General features: G+C 39.9%; 7 protein-coding genes across 7 annotated transcripts; 3 read left to right on the top strand and 4 right to left on the bottom strand.

Annotated features, from left to right (window-relative positions):
- Nucleotides 1-477: 477 nt before the first annotated feature.
- On the bottom strand, nt 478-1,185 carry EAE97_001072 (uncharacterized protein; the record flags this gene model as incomplete). Its single annotated transcript, XM_038871582.1, has 1 exon — nt 478-1,185. The coding sequence occupies one exon, from the start codon at nt 1,183-1,185 to the stop codon at nt 478-480; it is 708 nt and encodes a 235-aa protein (XP_038737483.1).
- A 371-nt stretch (nt 1,186-1,556) lies between these two features.
- EAE97_001071 (uncharacterized protein) lies at nt 1,557-7,620 on the top strand. The gene is made up of 9 exons (XM_038871581.1): nt 1,557-2,085; nt 2,195-3,251; nt 3,307-3,665; nt 3,981-4,410; nt 4,468-5,081; nt 5,247-5,377; nt 5,482-6,311; nt 6,365-6,619; nt 6,672-7,620. Exons 1-9 carry the CDS (start codon nt 1,906-1,908, stop codon nt 7,376-7,378), a joined length of 4,563 nt encoding a protein of 1,520 aa, XP_038737482.1. The 5' UTR covers nt 1,557-1,905; the 3' UTR covers nt 7,379-7,620.
- Nucleotides 7,621-8,361: 741 nt separating this feature from the next.
- On the bottom strand, nt 8,362-9,700 carry EAE97_001070 (uncharacterized protein; the record flags this gene model as incomplete). The annotated part of the gene is made up of 4 exons (XM_038871580.1): nt 8,362-8,538; nt 8,593-9,323; nt 9,505-9,533; nt 9,591-9,700. 4 exons carry the CDS (start codon nt 9,698-9,700, stop codon nt 8,362-8,364), a joined length of 1,047 nt encoding a protein of 348 aa, XP_038737481.1.
- Nucleotides 9,701-10,493: 793 nt separating this feature from the next.
- EAE97_001069 (uncharacterized protein) lies at nt 10,494-12,023 on the bottom strand (the record flags this gene model as incomplete). The annotated part of the gene is made up of 2 exons (XM_038871579.1): nt 10,494-11,865; nt 11,915-12,023. The coding sequence occupies 2 exons, from the start codon at nt 12,021-12,023 to the stop codon at nt 10,979-10,981; spliced, it is 996 nt and encodes a 331-aa protein (XP_038737480.1). The 3' UTR covers nt 10,494-10,978.
- Nucleotides 12,024-12,695: 672 nt separating this feature from the next.
- EAE97_001067 (uncharacterized protein) lies at nt 12,696-15,001 on the bottom strand (the record flags this gene model as incomplete). The annotated part of the gene is made up of 2 exons (XM_038871577.1): nt 14,019-15,001; nt 12,696-13,967 (listed from the first exon to the last, which is right to left on the bottom strand). The coding sequence occupies exons 1-2, from the start codon at nt 14,391-14,393 to the stop codon at nt 12,696-12,698; spliced, it is 1,647 nt and encodes a 548-aa protein (XP_038737478.1). The 5' UTR covers nt 14,394-15,001.
- EAE97_001068 (uncharacterized protein) lies at nt 14,506-14,950 on the top strand (the record flags this gene model as incomplete). Its single annotated transcript, XM_038871578.1, is given in 3 exon segments — nt 14,506-14,568; nt 14,613-14,756; nt 14,774-14,950. 3 exon segments carry the CDS (start codon nt 14,506-14,508, stop codon nt 14,948-14,950), a joined length of 384 nt encoding a protein of 127 aa, XP_038737479.1.
- A 3,607-nt stretch (nt 15,002-18,608) lies between the features above and the next one.
- Nucleotides 18,609-19,829, top strand: EAE97_001066 (uncharacterized protein; the record flags this gene model as incomplete). The annotated part of the gene is made up of 1 exon (XM_038871576.1): nt 18,609-19,829. The coding sequence occupies one exon, from the start codon at nt 18,609-18,611 to the stop codon at nt 19,827-19,829; it is 1,221 nt and encodes a 406-aa protein (XP_038737477.1).
- Between the last annotated feature and the right edge of the window lie 1,839 nt (nt 19,830-21,668).

Below are 21,668 nucleotides of genomic sequence, written 5' to 3'. Positions count from 1 at the left end.
GGTACGAGGGAGGGAGCACGAGCGAGCTTACGAGGGCTGCGTCCGGGGAATCATGAAATAAGAAACCATGTATGCCGATCCCGTAAAAGAATCGCGAGATCTCCGAGAAACCTTGATCAAGGTTAGCATACAAAAGAATGTCGAGGGAAATCTGTAGCAATTGAGGTATTTCGGCTAAACGCGGACGGGAATGGCGTTAAGTTGACGTCTACGCCGCGAAACTGTAATCTCACGTGGCCCTAGTGCCGACCTCATCCGTGTACACCACCAATCGCAGTTCAAGGATTTTGAGTTGAAATATAACTTCAATATGTTTGGGTTGATCTGCAGCCTTGCGAGTGATATCTTCTAGAAGGCCATGACCTGTGGATGAAGATCCCAGAACTATCACAGCAGAGCCACCTCCTCCTCGTGAATCCATACACAGCCTCTAATATAATCTTACATGAACGACAAGATTGGTGATTTACTCAATGTTTATCTGGCTGCACGTTTCTCCTCTCCTCTCCTCTTTGCTCGAACTTCGGCCTGTCTCCTTTCGCCTCCATCAATCTTGTGGCCTCTACGATCTTCCCACAATCCTTCTTTAACGACAATCTTCGCCGCTTGCCCTCCTTTGGAAGGTTGTACATGAGGTCCAATAATAGTGTGTGCTCCTTTAATACGTAAACCCTGAACTGGCACCATCTGCCCCGCGAGACTATCCTCTGCACTGCTTCCTGTGGGTATATTGACCACTATTTTTTGTTGTCCCGGTGAGGATGTTGCGGTAGCTGTACTATGTCTCGGGTCTGATGACGGCACTTCAACTACACGCAACTGTGCAATTCCATTTTCGATGTGTTGTAGATCTCCACCAATACCATATTGCCCTTTTCTAAATTTCTCGCGCCAGCGTAGGAGGTAGCGTCGACTCCGTGGAGGCTCAACGCCCAGCTCTCGTAGTTGATCAGAGGTCAATGTAAACAATGCTTTCCATGAAGGAATTTTCGATGCATGCTGGCTCAAATTTCGTCCGATGAGTGTGAGAAACGTTTGAGCATCCGGTACAAATGGTGTGGGACGGGGTACAGGCGGTGCCTTCATGCGATAATGTAGGCTTCGTACTTGATTGCAAGTGGTTGCATCCGCAAAAGGGAGAAGAAAGGAAGGAATTGGTCGTAGCTGGTAAGGCTTAAGGATCATGATGGGCAGATTCTATAGAGGAAGTCAATACGGCTATGTTTCGCACAGCAGGACTAATCGTCCAGAAAGTGGAACTGAGGATTCATTGAACGTACAGCAGGAATGATATACCTATATCGAAAAGGATTCCCGCAGGTCAAAGTGTAGATACCGAAGGGTGCATAGATTTGATGTCAACTTATGGCGTCAATGTAAGTCAACTTGTGTCAACCGTTAAAAGGCTGTACCTCTGTAAATGGCCTACCTCACAATTCGATTTTAACCTTGGCGTTTATTCGAAAAATTAAAGATCATGTGATGTGCTCGGATTAAAGTACTCCCGATAGTAGTATGGAGACCGAGAATATGGATGTCGTAGATGGGCGGGTGGCTCGAACATCTTCTCTTATCTGTTATCACAGTGCATGCTCGCGACTGTAAGTGCATACCTCTTACGTTCGTACAGACGGACAGTCTCTCTCGCGCAAGGCAGTCAATCACCAGTCTGTCAACCACTACAGTCACATAAAAGAATTCAACCATCTGTCTTTCATCTTTCATCATCCAACATTCTGTCAGAACAACAAAACAACCATTATTGCCAATCTATCAAACACACCTATCTTTATACCTGTTGAACGCGGTAAAAGTAAACTTTCTCATATGTGCATGGAAGCCTATGTGCGGCCTAGAAGTGTACAGGTCGTTTAGTGTGAAAGCCTGATTCAGAAGTTTGATATAATGGCCCCCAGCAAACCTGAGTGGAAAAAGGGTTTCGCAATCACTCCTGATGACTCCATCATTGCACAGGAATCACAAAGAACGAATGATGCAAAAGATAACGTTCCTTTTGAGAAGGCTCCGTATGTTTTTGTTGCCGATATTGCGGATGCATTGATCAATTATCTTGCCACAGATCAGGTAACTGTTATGGTTTACTATTTGTGTTTCATGGATCACATTCGAATTTCTTGGCAGCAGAACTTTGAAGCTTCTCGTGATTTTTAGAAGTACTAACTCCATGCTATAGAACACGTCAGAGGAACCCCTAAGGAAACGTCAGAAACTAACAACAGAAACGAAATTAGAATCATCGAACGATGATGTTTTTCAGGATTACATCACAGTCAAACAAGCTTCGCTGGAAGTCAGATGTCTTCGATCAAAGTTGTCGTTAGACTTCACCACCTTGAATAGGCAGAAGATTCGTTTTACTAGCCACTGGGGCCGCCCGGGTAGCAACCCCGAGCCATCTAGTATCGTCCTTCGAGATGAAAATCATAACTCTCTGCTTACCATACCATTATCACTTGAAAACACGTCGATGAGCATTCAAAATTCCTTCGATGACGTACTCATTTGTCTGATGGTTGATCGAGACTCCAAAAAGCGTTCTCAACAATCAAGTAAGCTGTGGACAGAGGCCGGAATAAGTGTGTACAAAATGGGTGACTCAGATTATATTCGGATTGATTTCACTATCAAGTGGGAGGTTACAACTAATCGAAAATCGATCCAGCCTAGAAAGACGGATGCTTTGTTGAAGGTATTAAACACTTACTTTCCCAATCCAAATAGCCCAAGCTTGGAACCGCTCTCTGCGCAAGACTTTTATCAATCTGCACACTCACCTGATCCAGATGATGAAATTGCTGCATCGATCGAAACACCGGGATTGGAATCAACCCTCTATCCGTTTCAGAAGCGGGCCGTTCAATGGATGCTTCGTAGGGAAGGTTCTGAGTGGTCTCGCGTGGCTGGATGTATTGAAAGAACTCAGTCCAAGGCAATAGGCCAAATACCGCCTTCGTTCTTCGCCGCAACAGATGTACAAGGGCGTTCTTGTTATGTTAGTCATTTATTTGCAATAGTCACCTTCGATCTTGCTCCATTCTTTTGGATGGATCAAGATATCAAAGGCGGCATTCTTGCAGAAGAGATGGGACTGGGTAAGACTGTAGAAATGATTGCCCTGATAACACTTCACACCCGTCGTGATCAAGACCCGTCTGTTATCGATGCTTCTTCTGGAGACACTTTGCACACAACACATGCCACTCTAATAATATCACCGCCTTCGATTTCAAGTAAGTTTTGAATCAATTTCGAGTGCCAATGATATTATTTATTGATTATGTATAGAACAATGGATCGGTGAGATAAAGGCCCATGCGCCAAGTCTCAAGGTTACGTATTATGAAGGTATCAAGAGCCGGGCACTTGAATATGAAACCACAATGATAGATCTTGCCACCTCTGACATAGTCATTACCACGTACTCTATACTTGCATCAGAGATCCACTTCACCAGTCTCAATCCGGAGAGGACGACGCTGCGCAGCAAGTCAAAATATCAGAGGCCTAAGTCACCTTTAATGAAGTTTTCGTGGTGGCGTGTATGTCTCGATGAAGCGCAAATGGTTGAAAGTGGTGTTAGTAAAGCCGCAACCGTCGCAAGGATGATACCTCGAATCAATGCCTGGGCAATCACAGGCACTCCAGTATGTATTCTGAACCTTTCATATCTTTTTGTCTATTCAAATGTGGAACTTATCCGGACTACTGTCCACAGTTTATTGTTCAGAGTAGTTTGGAGTTTCAAGTGCTATGAAACATTCATTGCATCCTGTTTGGTAAGCAATGTGTGACTTGCTTGATACCTGTATATATACTGCCTTTCCGGTGGATTCATTGTATCGCATTGGCTCTGCATATGACAGAGCTCTTTGATCATGAAGAAATAATGAAGGGTTGTAGTGGAGATTGGAGCACTTCTTATTTATCGACCGAGCTGAAATATATTGACTCCAATTTAGGTCAGGAAAAACATCAATGACTTACTAGGATTACTCATTTTCTTGAAATATGAGCTCTTGGTCCCGGTGTGGCGATCGCTTATATACTCCAAGCAAGATTTTCACAAGCTTTTCGAGGCTATTAGTTTGCGTCACTCAAAGCAAAATGTTCGCGGAGAGCTTGTATTACCCAAACAACACCGCTTCGTAATTACTATTTCTCTCGACCCAATTGAAGAGCAGTTTTACAAAGAGATGTTTGGCAAGATGTGTCAAGAATCTGGACTGGACACCGAGGGCGAGCCTCTCATAGATGGCTGGGACCCAAAAGACTATGCTGAAATTATGAGACGATGGCTTGTACGATTGAGGCAGGCTACGAATGCACTTCCTCCCAAACGAGCCACGAAGCGAAAGAAAATCGGAGATGAACCAATGGTTCAAACTGCGAGTAAGTCGGATCTCCTACTACGAGGTGCTCCATGGCACAGACTAATATCATGATCAGGTAGGGCCCTTGAACTTATGTTTTCCCAAACAGATGCTGCTATTCGAGCAAATTCACGATCACTTCTTCTTTCCCAATTAAAGAGGGGCCAATTATACGAAGACTCCCCTCGTGTTCAGGAAGCTCTGGCTATCTGGAAAGAATGCGTCACGCTCTCTTCCACGTTTGTAGATCAAGCTCGGGATGAACTATCCGCTGAGATATTGTCGGAGAAGGCAAGACTGGCATTTCATTCAGACAGTAGTTCAGATGCGATAATAGCAGAAACTCAAAAGACCACTACTCCGAACAAAGTTCAGAGCATTGAAGGAAATGGTGAGAGATATCTTGAGGGACAAGATGGGTGCGAATCTCTTTCATCGCCCTTGACACGCTCTAACACGCCCTCATACAGATCAGATCCTGCTTCAAGCGTAGTGATGAGTCGAGCACGGCTGAGAGCCGCCTTGGAGCTTCATCACATGGGTTTATTCTTCCTATCGAATGCTTACTATCAAATAAAATCAAACGAGGAAATGACAGTAGTTGATTCCGCCGAGTTTGAGAACCTCGATACGCTTGAGAGGAAGGGTTACGAAGAGGCTAAGGAGTTACGACGCGAGATACTACAAGATGTACGTTCTGTATTGCACTAGTACACACTTTCACTGCTATGAAATATAGCTCTAACTATTTCACACTTTTGATTCCTTGAATCTATCGCGAAGAATGGATTGCACAATTCAGATTAAATGCTTGTTGTCCTACAGCGTGAAGATATCTGGGCTAACACATCATAGGCCTTCAAGAGAACAGATAACATGATGACCGCAATTAGGAAAGATACAGAATCTAGTACAGCTGTCCAGTTGCCTCAGTTTGTGCCTAGTACTCTCAGAGGGGGTCCCGAAAGTCGCCAGATTATGGAAGGGTAAGTTGTGGATTTTTGTATCTCTATTCAATTTATCTTCTCGGATACACTTTCTCATATCTTTACGCCTCATACCTACATATTAACTAACTATCAATGGCTAGATTCGAAAATCTTGGAACTAATTTGGATAGACAAGCACAACAAATTAACGAATGGCGAAACCACCTCATCCAGATCTTGTTGAGTCCATTAGTCGACAACGATGATGAAGGCATTGCCATCAGTGGGGACGAGTATGAAAATTCTATAAAAGTACAGGAAGAAGTCGTGGTATATGTTCAAGCATTGCGGACAATGATTGCCGATAGACAGGCATCGTTGTCCGGCGTCCAAAATTTTCTAATCAACGAAGAAGCTAAAACGGCTTTCCGGGAGGCAAAACATGGCAAAGGTCCTTTCCCAGAAAAGCTACTTGAGCTCGTTAACATAAGGGACCTATTTCTGCACAAGGGCATTAGTGTGAGGGGGATTTTATCTGAGCTCCGGGCGCTTATATCTAAGCTCAAGACAAATAATTCCCAAAATGAACTTTCGATCGTTGAAGCTCAACTGAAATTGGCTCACAACTATCTCATAGATCAAACAAAAGCGGCCGCAAATCTAGAGAAGGAGATCGGGCTGTTCACAAAATGCATGAATCTTCGAGTTGAGTACTACAAACAACTACAAGCAATTTCAAATCAGGTGGCCCCATATACAGGCCCCAATAATGATGGTGTCAACCAATCTTTTCTACGAAAGGAGCATGCACTCACTCAAACTATAGCTTCGCTGAGAGCCAAGAGAAGGTATCTGGTTCATTTGAAAGAGGAGGTCGAAAATCCCAAAGATAAGCGAACGTGTGTCGTTTGCAGAGAGGGATTTGAGCTTGGAGTTTTGACCGTCTGCGGTCATCAATACTGTTCTGATTGCGCCAAAGAATGGTGGAAATGTAAGAACGCAATAATCTCCAAGTGCCGCATACATATTACTGACCTATTGAAGTATCTCATAGATGCCCCATCTGTAAAGAGATGCTAATTTATGAAGAGCTTCACCATATTAGCTACAAGCCACATGAGCCAACACTGACCGCAGAAACTGATGGCATTCGAGAACCGTTGAAGGAACGATCAGTCAACTCGAATTCCCCTCAAAAATCTGCGATCTATTCAGAAGTCAGCAAAGCTACTCTCTCCGCCATCAAAAGCATTAATTTACAAGATAACAACTCATTTGGCACCAAAATCGATACTCTTGGTATGTGAATTTTGATCTCACTGAACGAATGCCACTAACAATCTTCCAAAAGCCCGACACATTCTTTACCTTAGAGAATCAGACCCTGGCTCGAAGTCAATCGTCTTTTCTCAGTTTACCGAATTCCTACCGGTTTTGGCTAGCGCATTTGATGCATTTCGCATTGGTCATTCATCTATTGATAGACCCAATGGGGTTGAAAAATTCAAAAACGATCCTGGCATAGAAGTTTTCCTCTTACATTCTCGAGCACATAGCGCTGGATTGACTTTAGTCAATGCCAATAATATATTCTTTTGCGAACCGTTATTAAACACGGCAATCGCACTCCAAGGAGAGTCTAGAGTTCATAGAATAGGACAAAAGTTTGAGACCAATATTTGGGTAATGGTCATGGGTAACACTGTTGATCAGTCAATCTACGAGCTATCTGTCAAGAGAAGATTGGAGCACTTAGGCCATGCAACCATATCAAAAAAGGGCAAAGGGAGAGCGGTTACTGATGAGGAATTAGTAGCACAGGCTCTGGAAGAGGCCAATAGTCTAGAGATGCAGCAATCAGCGCCCAGGAATCTTCTTTTTAAGGGGCATGATGGTGAAGCCATTTCGGAAAACGATATTTGGACCTGCTTATTTGGCGGGAGAACAAAGCGTAGAACAGTAGATCTTATTAGTGGTGTTCCTACTGATGTTTTGGTGAGTATAGAAAAATTGAATGGGGCTAGTACGATAAATTGTCCGATAGCGAATGATGCATAGCTAGAAAGAAGGAATATTCAGTATAGTACGGTATACACCATGGTGGAAAATTCTTGACATGAATTAGAGATGGATGATTAAGACCAAGTCTAGGGATATGCTTTGAGCTATAACACATGTTTTTATTTTTATTTAGCCACAAAACTCATTACAAGGAAATAGCTATAAATAGCTTGCATGATTCTCGGTCATCGAGTCACTAGTAAAGGAGTATACAGTTAGTGCCAACTACTATCAGCTAAACCGCCTTTAACACCAAAACTCATCATTTAAAATTACAGCTTTTTTTATAATTTATAGTATAATATAAAAATTTCTTTATATCGATTAATTTATTTTTTATAAAGATATAATAAAAATAAAACGAATTATTTTTAAGATTTTTATTGATAAAGTTATATAAATAGAAAGTTCAAGTATTTTTGAAATGATTAAATTTATTAATAAAATAAATGAAAATCAAATAACTTTTTTAATATTTTAATTCAATCTTATAAATTTTGATGTTAGAAATCTTTTAGATTTTTGAAATATTAAAAATATCAATTTTTATTATATAAATTTTATAAAAACAGAATTTCAATAAATTTAAATTATTATTTATAAAGATTTTTGAATTTGAAAAATAGCAAAATGTCGATTTTTGATATGAAAATGAATTTCGGCTGATGGTAGTTGACTAGTACTGTAACAAATAATCACTTAATCTATCGATACCAAGGGTCAAAGAAGCTTGAAAGATTGAAATTAGACAGTCCAACAATTCTAAGAATGTTTTGTTGCAAGTCATGTTACTTGCTCTATCACAAGAAATATGTCACTTATACCATGAGAAATTAAGACACTCCCTATTTTCAGAGCGTCAAATAATACTGGAAATGCAAAAATTCGCTACCCATGATAGAGTAGCAAAGATCCCTCTAAACCAAACGCTGCATTATGACTCCGCTCCTCGATCTATAATGAAAGTGTTCCCCAAGCTTTCATACACCAAATCTCTCTCTATATTCCCCCAAAATCTTCAGTGAAATATTACTTCCTCCACAAACCACAATCACCACATTCTTTCCCTCCATGGTCTCTCCATCTTCCTCCAATATTTTTTTCAGTACGCCATTGATAGCCACTGCTACACTGACACCACACGCACTCTCAACCAACTGCGTCACAATCAGTAAAAGGAACTCAGAAACCCATGAATTAATAAAACTCACAATTCTTTCCTCATCCGCCATCCACACCATACCACTCACACTCTCCGCATCTCCCAAAACTACACTCCTCACGTTCTTTCTATACTTTAGTCCCCACTCCAGAGACTTCGCCGCTACTTGCGTCGCACCCAGCGACGTAGCAATACTATCGATACCGTCTAACCTGACCAATTCTTCCCTCTTCATCGCCGCGTGGAAACTCGCCGTTCCCGTCGTCTCCACACCTATAACTTTCGTTTCACTAGGAGATTCCAATCTTCCTCTATCCTCCAATCCTTTCATGATGCCATTAAATAATCCTCCTCCCCCAATGCTGCAGATCACCGCGTCCAAACTGTGGATGCCTAGTCCCCGAACCTCCTCTTCAATCTCAGTAATCACAGTACTGTGTCCATCCCAGATATCGGGGTGGTCAAACGGTGGCACGTATACACCATTAGCATCGTTGGCTAGTAGTTCTTCGCGTAGATATCTATCGGCTTCGCTCCAGTGGTTTCCGGTCTGGATAACTTCGGCTTTGAGTAGTTTTATCTTGGAGATCATGTGTGAGGATGTGGTTATGGGAACGACGATGGTACAGGGACGGTTGAGAGAGAATGCTGCGTGGGCGCAGGCGAGACCGGCATTGCCGCCTGAGGAACAGTAGAAGTGGACGGGGCTGTGGGGATTGGGGGGGAGGGAACGCATGAGAAGATTCCCTATGCCGCGGGATTTGAAGGAGCCAGATGGTTCTGGACTGTGTTAGTTATTTTGATAGATAAGATTGAGATGTGATGGAATAGCACAGAAATGGTGAACTGTGAAAGGAGAAACATGGTAACAAAGGAGAAAGAAAAGGATCGGAACATGTCGCAAAGGCGAAAGATGAGCTGCGCAACATTCGACAAGGGAAACGAAAGTATGTATACATACGTAAATTCTCAAGTTTAAGCCACACATTACTATCTCCGTATCAGTTTACGCTTCCAACAAAAGCCGAAAACATTCTGGAAACTCACCATCCAGCATGTCTTGACAAGGCAGCCGATCTAACCAATGGTGTCTTAATCCAAGGTTTCGATATATGTCCCTCTCCCATTCCATTTGTGATTGGAGTTGTTGAACCCATTTTGTATAGTATGATATTTATTTCCGTATTCGAATTGTATTTGGAATCTCTTTTTGAACGAATATGTTGGTAGAAGAACTATCTTATCACCTCAAATCTCAAATCTCAAATGTTCCAACCAAATGTTTGTTTGAAGGGAGTGTGCATCGCCAACCCTAAGTACTCACATCAAGAAATCATATCCATGCTAGCTCATTCCTCTCGCATCCAACGCAAACCAATCCATTTCCACGCAAATCTACTCAACCCATCCATCTCGAAGCATCCGCAGAAGCACGGAGATCGCAAAAGATGGAACAGATTTCCTATGTAGGAAGTTTCGTATCAATATCGGGAACTTTCGCTTCCAGCAACAACATACATGTCGAGCCAAAGGCGTGCGTGTGTGCATGCATGCATGATAACCCCAGCACTTGATAACACCCTCCCTCCTCCTTACTGAAACAACCCAGGATCCCTCTGGCTCCTTACGCATGCCTTCGATTCGGCACTGCAGACGATCCAGCCGACGAAAGGGGAATCCGACGATAAGCGGGGATGCGCTATCTCGCTAAGACAAGTTATAGGGTAATGGCCTTTGCTCAGAAAGATACACGTGGATACTTATAGGGTAATCCAGGGGAAGCTATAGGGTAATCATGATACGCGCACGAAGTTATAGGGTAATTGGAATGATAAGGGAAGCTCGGGACGGTATGCGACTTAAAGTTATAGGGTAATGTGGAGATACTTATAGGGTAATGGTTTTATGCAGAGCGCAGGTGTCGCAAATGCGGGGTGAGCTATTTTCGAGCTATTGTCCCTTTTGGTTTGGTGATCTGATATTTTATATTGATGATGTATGTGACGAACGAAGGGTTTTGACATGTTTGGGTGATTGGGAGTGAGGTTTTCTAGGTAGTGGAACCGACTATCCATGGGTTTGGAAATTTGACTTTATCTTTTTATCGCCTGCGGTGATGTTACGGACGAGTCAGGAATGTGGAAAGGAACACGATGATTTTGTTTGGAGGGGTCACAGAAATGTCACTATTGGCATGTGGCACGGTGAATGAATCGCTCACGTCGTGTGATGGAATTTCGGAATGATCATCAGAAGGTGATGTATTCACCACAAGACAATTGTACGTTCATGCAAGCTTCATTCAACAGAAGGGAGCAACTTGGTATATGCTCATCTCAAACAACAACACAAGCGAAAACGAGGCAGACATACGCTCACGCTCTCCGCCCCAACGCCGTTCCATAACCAGTCATTTGTCTCGTCCTATACTCAGTCTATCCCTTCATCTCCTTGAATGAATTTCTCCTCCAATCCCAATAATTCTTTCGAATCTTATCATACTTATCACCCAGTAATTCGAGCGCTTTGTCGGCCTTCTCCCATTCTCCCTTCTCTGCCCAGACATCCGCCAGAAAGTCCAATGCATGACTACTCCTTATATCTTCCCGCTTTCCGTCTGCATCTCCAAGCTTAACAAAATCCCCCGCAAACTCCTCCAAGCTCTCACTCTTCACACCCCCTTTTCTCAAAACCCCCCTCAAATAGTTCCAAGAACTCTGATTCTGCGGTGCTTCATATGTCGCCGATTTCGCATATTCAATTTCTCTATCCACTATCTCCTTTGGGATCTTGCCATCAAACTCATTCGCTTTCAATCCCTTGGTCGAGTATTTGGGGTCCGAGAAAACTAGGAAAAATCGATATGACCAAGCACTATTATTGCGTACATCTCTCTTTATTAGATCCTCTACACTCTTTAGTTCCACCTCGTTAAACATATCCAGTTTCAATACCAAATATTGTCTATAACTCCAAACATGATAATTTTTTGCATCTTCGTCAAACATTTGTGTTAAGAAATCTCGCTCCGAATCTGCAAGCACGTTGAGCGACGAAGGAGAGGATGAAATTGAGGGGTAGAGGTGATCGATGAGAAGTTGTCGATGGTGCCAAATTTGATAATTTTTCTGATTTTCCAGCGCAATTTGGTTTACAAATGCGAGTTCGTCGGCGACAGAGGAAGACAGTGCAAAGAGAGTTGTGGCGCGGTAGAGCCAGACTGTATAATGAGCTGCGTTAAGGGTAATGATGTGTTCAGTAAGTTCGAGAACGCGAGGTGAGTATTCTTTGCTTGCCATTACAGCGCGAAGGTATCCCATTGCTAGACAGATCATGAGTCTTGTAGAAAGAATGAAGGATGGCAATCTTACCCTCTGCGTATTCATCCGTGTATGCAATTTGTGCTAAAGCGCCCTCGCCATCATCTTGTGCTATTGGTACCACATCAGCCCAGATAGGATCCTTCTCGTATATTCCCATTCTGCCGCTTTGGTATCACGAATCGATTGCCAATACCCTCGGTCGTATGTCGTTATTCTGTCGTGGTCTTACGGCTATCCGAATGAAATATCTCTCTTCCTCAAGCACTTGTGCTAATGTGCTTCCTACTTTGAAAACCCGCTTGCGCAAACTTCGCAATACTTAATTTTGCAAAGCCGTTGACCAAATGCAATTCAAATACCTCCGTATTTCATTACACGAGTATCCTATGAGTCTTCGAGAGCTCTGCTTTCGTGAGGGTCACGGTGAAAGGTGTGAACTGGGGGGTCAAATTAAGAGAGGCCTGAAAAGGCCAATGTGAGTTAAATACCTGTGCAGACCCGGAACCTAAAAACTTGAAATGCTAGAGGCTAGAATTGGGTCAAGTAATCCTTGCTCTCACAATATGCTCTTTGTTACGAGGTCGAAAACGAAGACTCAATTGCCCATCTGAAAGGCTTCCAAAAGATGAGCTCGGCTAGCGTCAGCCTTGTGCGGGAAAGGTGTGAGGCTGAAGAAAGAAACGTTAAACAATGTGAGGAACAATGTTTTGATTCTTTTGATCATTATATGTGTTTTCTTTTCATTATTGTCTACCGGTCCGTCGCATTATAGAATAACATGTTAACATAATTTACAGCGAAAAGAAGTAATCGTGCTGTTGCCGGCATTCTAATCTTCAACCCTCCAAAACTTCCATGCTTCCCTATCACCACTTTGTCCATGAACTCCAACCAATTCCTCAACTCCTTCTATACCTTCAGCGTTGAGAAATTTCTCTTGGTCGATTTCATCCCCCCCAAAATCATCATCTTCTCCATTCTTGATCACTGCGGGCCACAAAACACCCACTCCATCACAACCTAATGTAGTCTCAAATTTTTTGTAACCTTCAGTCTTCAATGTTTCCTCCAAGCGTGCCATTCTCTCATGTGTAGTATCCGGCTTTAGCAGTGTAATAGAGCACCCTCCCCCTCCAGCACCGGTAAGCTTAGTCCAGCCAATTCCTTCATGGTCGACAAGTTCCCGGATGCGTTCCAGGCGAGGGTGAGATACTCCCAAAGAAACTAGAAGTCCATGGTTAACTGTCATCAATTTTCCCAGGCTCTCAACGCACTCGAGATTCTCGCTATCATATTCTGGATCTGAAATCATAGCCGCAGCTGATTGACCGACCATATCAATAGCATTCAATATCGAATCTACGATAGCTGGGTGCTTCTGCTTCAACAACCCCACTTTAGCAACCTCATGAGCTGTAGATTTTGCTTGCTGTGTGTCTACAAGCAGTAGAGGGAGTTCTGGGAAATTCCTTAACGGCTTTACAGTAGGTCCATCGGGAAATTTTTGATAGATGACAGCCTTTCCTTGCGTTGAAACTGTATTATCGACCCCAGATGGATTTCCATGTATGCACATTTCTCCCACAAATGCCCAACGGTTGATTCTCTCAAGTTGTAAGCTTGCCTCATTGGATGGTTGATCCGGATGTGGTCCAGATAATGTGCGAATCTGCAACAAAAGTGCGGACGAAAGACAGACAGATATCGAGGCACTACTACCAAGACCTGCACCAATTGGAATTGTTGAGCGAAGTGTATATAAACAGCCCGGAAATGATTGTGAACCGAGTGATAAGAATATGTATAAAAATGACGAGGCAGAGCTCTGGTGTATCTTTCGTATGGCGGGTGATTCCTCAGGGGAAATGTTCTCTAGATGTGGCTTCATCGCTGCAACCAATTCTGGATCTAAAGATGTGACCTCATCATAATAGTGCTTCTTCTTCGACGGATGCGAAAAGGTATCCCACGGCAGGTCATCGATATTCCATGTGTGTGAGAGATTGATGTCGGGAAAACGGAGGGAAATTGTGCGCTTCGATTTTGAGAGGGATGTAACTAGGAGATATGATCGAAGTGAAATTGCAGCAGCAATCGCAGGCTATCTCTAATGTTAGTTTTCAGATCGCATAGCTAGAGCAATGGCACCCACCTTTCCGTGCACGACGGCGTGCTCTCCAAACACAATGACCTTTCCTGGAGCCGATACCATAAACGGTGGCATCATAGGAGAAGACTGTTTCCTAGTCAAAGGAGTCTTCCTTTTTGCAGTACTCGAGCCATTGCTCAAACCATTGATAGTCGCTTTCTCCATATTCTCGCTGATTGTAGCAACTCGGTCGTTCTCGGTGTAGGTGCTGTCGCGCGCAGGTATATGAAAAGTGGGTGAGGTCGAGGGACTTTGAGTGCTTTCAGAACTCGAGGGTGTAATTATAAGAAGTGATTTTGTAGTTGTACTCGAGCTTGATCGCGAATGTTGCTTTGTTTTGACGGGTTCACCGGAGGACTTCTTTGTAGTGCCTGTCATTGCATGAAAATCAGGTCCCACACACAAACACAATCAGGTCCCGGAGGAAATATGTGTTGAATAGGTAATGATGTTTTATTTGAACTGATTCAAGATCAAGATCAAGATCAAGATGCAATGCGGCGCGACAATGATTCACTTGTACAACAATAACAAGGGAAGAGACAAATCAATTGTAAGACTTACCTACATATAATATAATACTATAGTACAGCAAAGTACGAAGGAGAAGATGAAGATGCAGATGAAGATCCAAGTTGGGGGCCAGTCAGCGAAAGGTCCATTATTGAACGGGACCTACTTCTGGATCGATTGAAATCTAAGGCCAAGGTTACTCTTCTACCCATGAGCCAAGCCAGGGAGGTAATTTATTATTCTAGAAAAGAGAGAAACTGATCTGGGGAGGGGACAAAGGAGACATGGGTTCACTTAAGGGTCGCTCGTGTCATTGCGGAATCCAAGCATCGAGAAACTGTACTATCGACAGATTACCAGTACTAAAACGTTGTCAACCAATAGGATTCAATAAGATCCAAACTTCGACCATTATAAGATGATTTCCCCTGAAAAGCTGGAATTGGTGGCTGTGCATATCAATTTAAGTCATTTGCTCCCTTGACCCATAGTATTTGAGCAATTACTCATCAATATCTATCTATCTATCTATCATGGTGTGTTTTTATTAAATGCCGGGCTGAAATTTAAGCGAATTTCTATACCAAAACAATACTTTATTTTATAATCTTATAAATATATAATAATTAGAATAACGTGGTTTAACACCGAGTGCACTATATCACCGAATGCACCACTTTTACCTCAATTTGCATTCTTCAACTTTAATACACAATTTATTAATCATTTATTATACAATCAAATAAAAAAGAAGCTCAAATACTTTTAACTATTAAAACTATTCAAAAAAATAAAAAACTCAGTATTTGAAAAACTATTAAATTATATAATATAATGTATATAACATTTCTTTATAAAATAAATAGTTTACCCCCTTATATAAAAATTCGAGTAAATAGTTATAAAATAACTGATTTAAAAAAAAAGATATTTATTTAATATATAATTAATATAAATAATAAAGGATTTTTATTTAAATTAAATAATATAAAAAATATAGCGAATTATATTTTTCAATTGTAAAGAGCAAAGAAGATTAGAAAGTTCTGGGCTTATTGATTTGTAAAGCATTATATAAGATTAAAGACACATTTTAATCATATTTATAACTTTTAAAAAGCTCTTTGCAAAAATTCTAAGTTTATTGAAAACTGGTTTCATATAATTTCAAATATGTAGACAAAATATAATATTTTCAATTACAATTTCTATAATTTCGATAAAATTAGTTTTATAATGGGCATAATATATCCTAAAATAATTGTAACTAATACTAAACGAAATAACAAAAGAAAAGCAATATAACCAGGCAATCGAGAATAAGCAATAATAATTATATATAACAATAATAAAAGGAATATTATACCTCTATTTCTGATAATTTAAGAATAAATATATTTTTCTAATTAATATATCGAAATTGATTTTCCTATGGATTGAGTTATTAAATTTATATTTAATAAATAAACAAATAATAAAATAAAATTAAAATAATTGAAATACTTCAATAAATATATAAGAAATCGAATTAAAAGCAAATATAGAATATTAGTACTAAATAGGTATAAAAATTACAAATTAATACCATTCCAGAATTATTACAAGAAGAATAATATTAAATATATGTATTTACCATCACATTTAAGTTATTTAATTTAATCTTTTGATATTAAATATTTTAATATCTTAAAACAAGAATATAATATTCAAATTAAGGGGTTTATAAAAGTATATATTTATTATATCTTAAAAATCAAATTCTTTATAATTTTAAAACTATATATCAACAATCAATTACAAATTAGAATATAAGAACTGAATTCTAAAGAATAGGATTAGTTTTATTTAATCCTAAAATTGTATTTTTTAAATTGAATATTTGAATTCATATATTTATTTTCTCTTTTTTTGATTTAGATTTCTGGATTTTTCAAATATCTCAGAATCCTATAAAAATTCTTTTTCAATTAATATTAGTTAAATCTCGAATAATTTATTATTAATCAAGTTCTTTTATACCTATATTCGAGATTATATTAGTTTTAGTTAAAAATACAAAAAGATTAGTTTATAAGAATATACTTTTGAATATAGAAATTTGTATACTTTGAAAAACAAATGAGATATTAACTAAATATTGATGTACAAAAAAAACTTAATTACATTAAAAAGAAATATTTATTAAACAAAAAACTTTTAATGTATTATTTTAATAAAAGATTAATATTCAGATTCAATACAATAAATATTAAAATAAGGGAAATTCTAATAAAAAAGTATTTTTTAATTAATACTATAATAAATATAAAAAACTAGGTTATAATTCAAGAATTTGTTAAAATAATATAATAGATCCTAGATTATTAGATTTTTAATAATTTCAATTAATTGATTTAATTATTATTGAATAATATAAATTAGAAAGCGCAAATTGAGGTAAAAGTGGTGCATTCGGTGATATGGTGCACTCGGTGTTAAACCACGTTATTCATTATAAAAAATTTAAATCTAAAGAAAACATAAAATTTTGATTAATGATTCTTTTTATATAAAAGAAATTAAAATTTGAAATATGTTTACTAATATATTAGAGAAAGGATTTTTACTTCAAAAATAATTATAATTTAATAAGTGTTAAATATTCAATAGAGATTTTAGTTTGATTAGAAGAATTTAGAAGAAATATAAAGTTATAGTTATAAAAATTTATATTAAAATCTATCAATATACAGAATTTTATGTATATAATACTATTAATTAATTTAATATTGAATTTTGAAAATAAATAAGTTTTGGTATAGAAAAGTGCTTTGTATACAAATCTGACATTCAATGAAAACAAGCCCTGATATCTATCGACCTATCTATTTGTCATATCTACCCACCTGTTGTACGCGAAATATATAACTGTATATGTCTCCTATATTCCAATATCGTTTCAAGAACCTCCTTCAAACATCTAGTAGAGGACCGTATTGCTCAGCTACTATATGTTCCAGAGCGAAGCGAAGAAGCCTCCACGGCAGTGGTCAAGCGGAGCGTCATCTATGTTTCATCTAGAGAGTTAGACATGAACATCTACATTTGTATATATATTCGTTCGTTTTTCTATGAATTGGTCAATATTTCATTAGCACTCGTAGATAGTTGATTATGGTGTACACTTAAATTGCTACATGAGATCAAGATGATCATTGCATAGCTCTCTAGCACATGTTCAAAAGTACATATATTCACTATGCTATCTCGTCTATATCGGTAACCACAATCTGAATTTGCCCCTTTATACTTCTCGTCCATCAATAAAAGCGTGTTTATATACGGGAATCTACATCTGGAATAAGTCTGGGACATGAAATCAGAGATACTGTGATTCTTCTATGTCTTGATTACTTCGTAGTCCTTACCTGAATGGTAGGGCCATACCACTTCGTTGATTAGATGAAATGGAAATGTGATGGTTTCATCGCGCCTTCCCCATAAGACGATACAATATCAGGTAACCACCGTCCCTACCTACTTTACTAGTAAGCCATGGTTCTTTCTTTTTCAGTCCGATTATTTGCGGAATTACCAGAAATATTTGCAACCATCTTGTTCGTTTTCCTCCTTGGCCTATTTCTAAATAAACACACTCAATGGGCTGGTCCAATTTTCACTTTCACTATTACTCCAAGCGTCTCGAGTTCATCTTCTACAAAGTCTTTCCATTTCCTGGAGTCGGCAGAATCATCCTCCTTTCATCCTTTACAGGCCTGACAGATAGATTCTACTCCAGCTTTTAACAAAGCCAGTCTATGGCTACCATTGCTTTTGATCTACTCCTTTTGATATTGTCGGCAGTTTCAGGCAGTCGTTTCGACCTGTCTATTTTTGACACCTTACTGACATTCGAATTGTGAGAGCGATTCACTTCTCACAGTTCAATCCTGTGACTTTTTTAACACTAGTCATCGAGATCATTCACTCAAAAAGTTACCCCAGTGTCTTCTTTAAATTATCGTCCAATTAAATTCTATACTTCCGCTACAATTGGGCAACTTAACGAACCGAGCGACTATCAGAATTCCACTGTCAAACATGCCAAACCCCTCAGGTGAGGGACCCAAGCAAAAGGTCTCGAATTCACGCAAAAGGCCAGCTCCCAAAGATCGTGATGAGAATGGTAAAATCATCGGTAGTACGACTTCTAAAGCATCGCGCAAACGTCGCTGTGCCCGAATCACCATGGCATCACTCCAAATTGACGATGAGAATGATGATCTGAGCCAGTTCACACCCAGTTTCGACGCTAATTCTCATTCGTGTAATACTTGGGGTATCCCCTCCTCGGCGATGATTGTAGCCCCCAAGCGCAAGCGTAAATTTGCCACTTCCAAGCAACGACCAGGACTCGGCCGTAATCATGCAGCACGCGGTGCAGGTCTCTTCAACCGCTACCCAGAACTGTGCAGTCGTGAAACTACACCCGAACCAGTGGAAATGAATAGTCCAACTCGCTCTCCATTCCTGCGCTATCCTTTGGAAGTCCGTGAGCGAATCTATGGGTATTTTCTTCGTTCCCCAAACTCGATCCTCGTCAATTATGATTGGGAAGCTGTCGAACGTTGTCCCGATTTTGTAGTCAAAAAGATATTGTTCATATGCAAACAGATCAGTGCAGAGGCTCTCTCATTTCTCTGTAAAAACAATACCTTCCATGCACTGCTCCGAGAGAACTTGTCACGACTACCTTCTTGGAGCATCCCAAGGATTAAAGCCACATATCTAAATTTGGTAAAAAATGTTGTTCTCGAATGTCCGAAAGATAACTGGAATATGCACTGGTTTTACAAGGCAGTTGAAAGCATTGAAACCTTGGTAATGGCGAAGCCAGTACTGAAAACTTTCACCATCGTGTTGACACCGCGGCAGGTTGGCATCACTTCGACAGCTTTGGGATTTGAACATGCTCCTATAACTTTTGCGGATTTTCTATGGGAGGATGGGGAGGTAATGAATGCTATCATGAAGCTGAGCTGCAAGAAATTAAGGATTGTTCTGAAGAAAGGTGATGGGAGGAGACTTACTCTAGAGGTAGATACTCATGGCGGAGTACTTGCGACAGTGAATGATCAGGAGGGTTGGTTTAAGGAAGATAAGGTATACCAGCTATCGAGACTTTCTTTGCAAAATTGTGTGAGAAAAGAACTGGCTGAATTGAAAGATAAGTTTGAGCAGATTTTTCATGACGAGGAGAAAGCTATCGAGAAGGGATGGTGCAGGGTGATGGATTCAGGCGAAAGATTAGTCAACAATTAGCGTGGGCTATTTGAAGGAGCAGTGGGTGACTGGCGCTCTCAACCTCGATTTGACTCCGAAGGTTCTCCTTCATGAAAAACATCCTGATCGCTTACCCTACATCCTTGGAGAGATCTTCCTTACTAGATGCTGCAGGATGGCAGTGCCCAATATTTCTCGAGGAAAGGTAGATCGTTCTTTTTCTTCGACATTCTCATGCAGGTAGGCGCTATCTTCTTCCTGCTTTCATTGCTCGTTCTCCTCTCTATCTTATCATATGATGTTTAATACATGCAGGAAAGTCTTTGGATTATCTATCAAAAATTCAGCAACTCTTCCGTGGAGAGATGGCTGATCCACCATCAACAGTTTATCATTTGCAGCTCGCCTAATTTCATATTTCTACATTTACCGCATTAATCTTCCCAGAGGATAGTTTTTGTTGAGCGATATTAGCTATCGTTTATTTCTCGAACTCACATGCATTTGTTCATCTTCACGCAAAGTATCTTAGTAAACGGAACTTGCAAAGTTTTGCTAGTATCTCGGAATAGCCGAAGAACTGAAGGATTCGGGGTGGTTTCCAGGATCCTGCTGGGGAAGAGGGTTTGTTTATTATTTTTCCCTTTAGTACAGAATTCATATCAATTTTACCGGTATAAGAATGCGTGTATGTTGAATTGTAGAGCTCGATTGTTCTTCCAGGAAAGCAATATTTGATTGGCGACGGTAATATAGTCTGAGGGCGTCAATAATTCGTTTAATATGTGACAAGCATTCACGTCGTAACAGATTGAGAATAATCCTCAACGTCGCAACATCTCTCATATTAAACCACCTGAATTTTGTATATACTTCCATCTCTCAATTTGGTTCTTGCAAAGTGGAGAGAGAGAGAGAGAGCCCAAGCACACTGGGACGAAATCAACAGGAGAACAAAGCTGGATACTCAGTCACACCAAGACCAGAACAGATACGAATACAAAAAGTAGAATCTATAACATCATCATAGATTCTAGGCGATGAGATGAGAATACTTGAAGACGACTATATAGAAATCCACATATAACAATGATTATTATCTAGCTTCCGAAGAAGAAAAGTCTACCCACCAACTTATGAGTAGGTAGGCAATATTGTTGTGATCCAAAGAAGTAATTTAATTTGTATGATAATGATCAAAAACAAAAATTAATAAGAAACCCCAATTGAAAATCTAAAAGATCTCTCTCTACAAATCCAATCAATTCTTTCGCAATCCCAACATTGCATTGCTTGGCTACCTGAGTACTATAACCACGCAGAAATATATTCATCTGCGCTTTCGTAGTCACCTAATCTAATTTAATCTAAGCTAATCTAAGCTAGCTAGCCTTCAATCTTTGATCTAGTCTATGTCTTAAACGTATTAGACCAGGACTGAAAAAAGTATGATGACAAATTTGGTGAGATAGATCGGCTATAATGAGAACATTTGTATGTGAATATCATGGATGACTATTTATACGAATGACGAGCGATAACTATAGGCGGAATGACCAGGGAATGGCATAATTTCAAATTAGCTGCTGTGCTATTGTGTTCTGTTCGTGTGCATTTTGGTCTGGGGATGCGTGGGGATGCAAAACTACAGACTGGGAAAATACTTCAGAGATAGTATTCGGAACATCCGTTCACCCTTTGAGCTACCAAGCCCACATAGTTATACAAATCATCTCAAAATATAAAAAAGGTGAAATTTCTAGCGCTAATGATCACTATCGTAAGGCAGAGACATGATTCCCATTCTCTTTGCCAATAACAAGGCAATAATGCTGTGATCCTCCGGACCATGAGACCACCTCCCATGCTTAATCGTGC

Source organism: Botrytis byssoidea (genome assembly GCF_014898295.1).
Source record: "Botrytis byssoidea strain MUCL 94 chromosome Unknown BBYS_002, whole genome shotgun sequence".
Classification (NCBI taxonomy): Eukaryota; Fungi; Ascomycota; class Leotiomycetes; order Helotiales; family Sclerotiniaceae; genus Botrytis; species Botrytis byssoidea.
The sequence above is the reverse complement of the archived record's forward strand: the minus strand, read 5'-3'. Positions and strand labels throughout refer to the sequence as shown.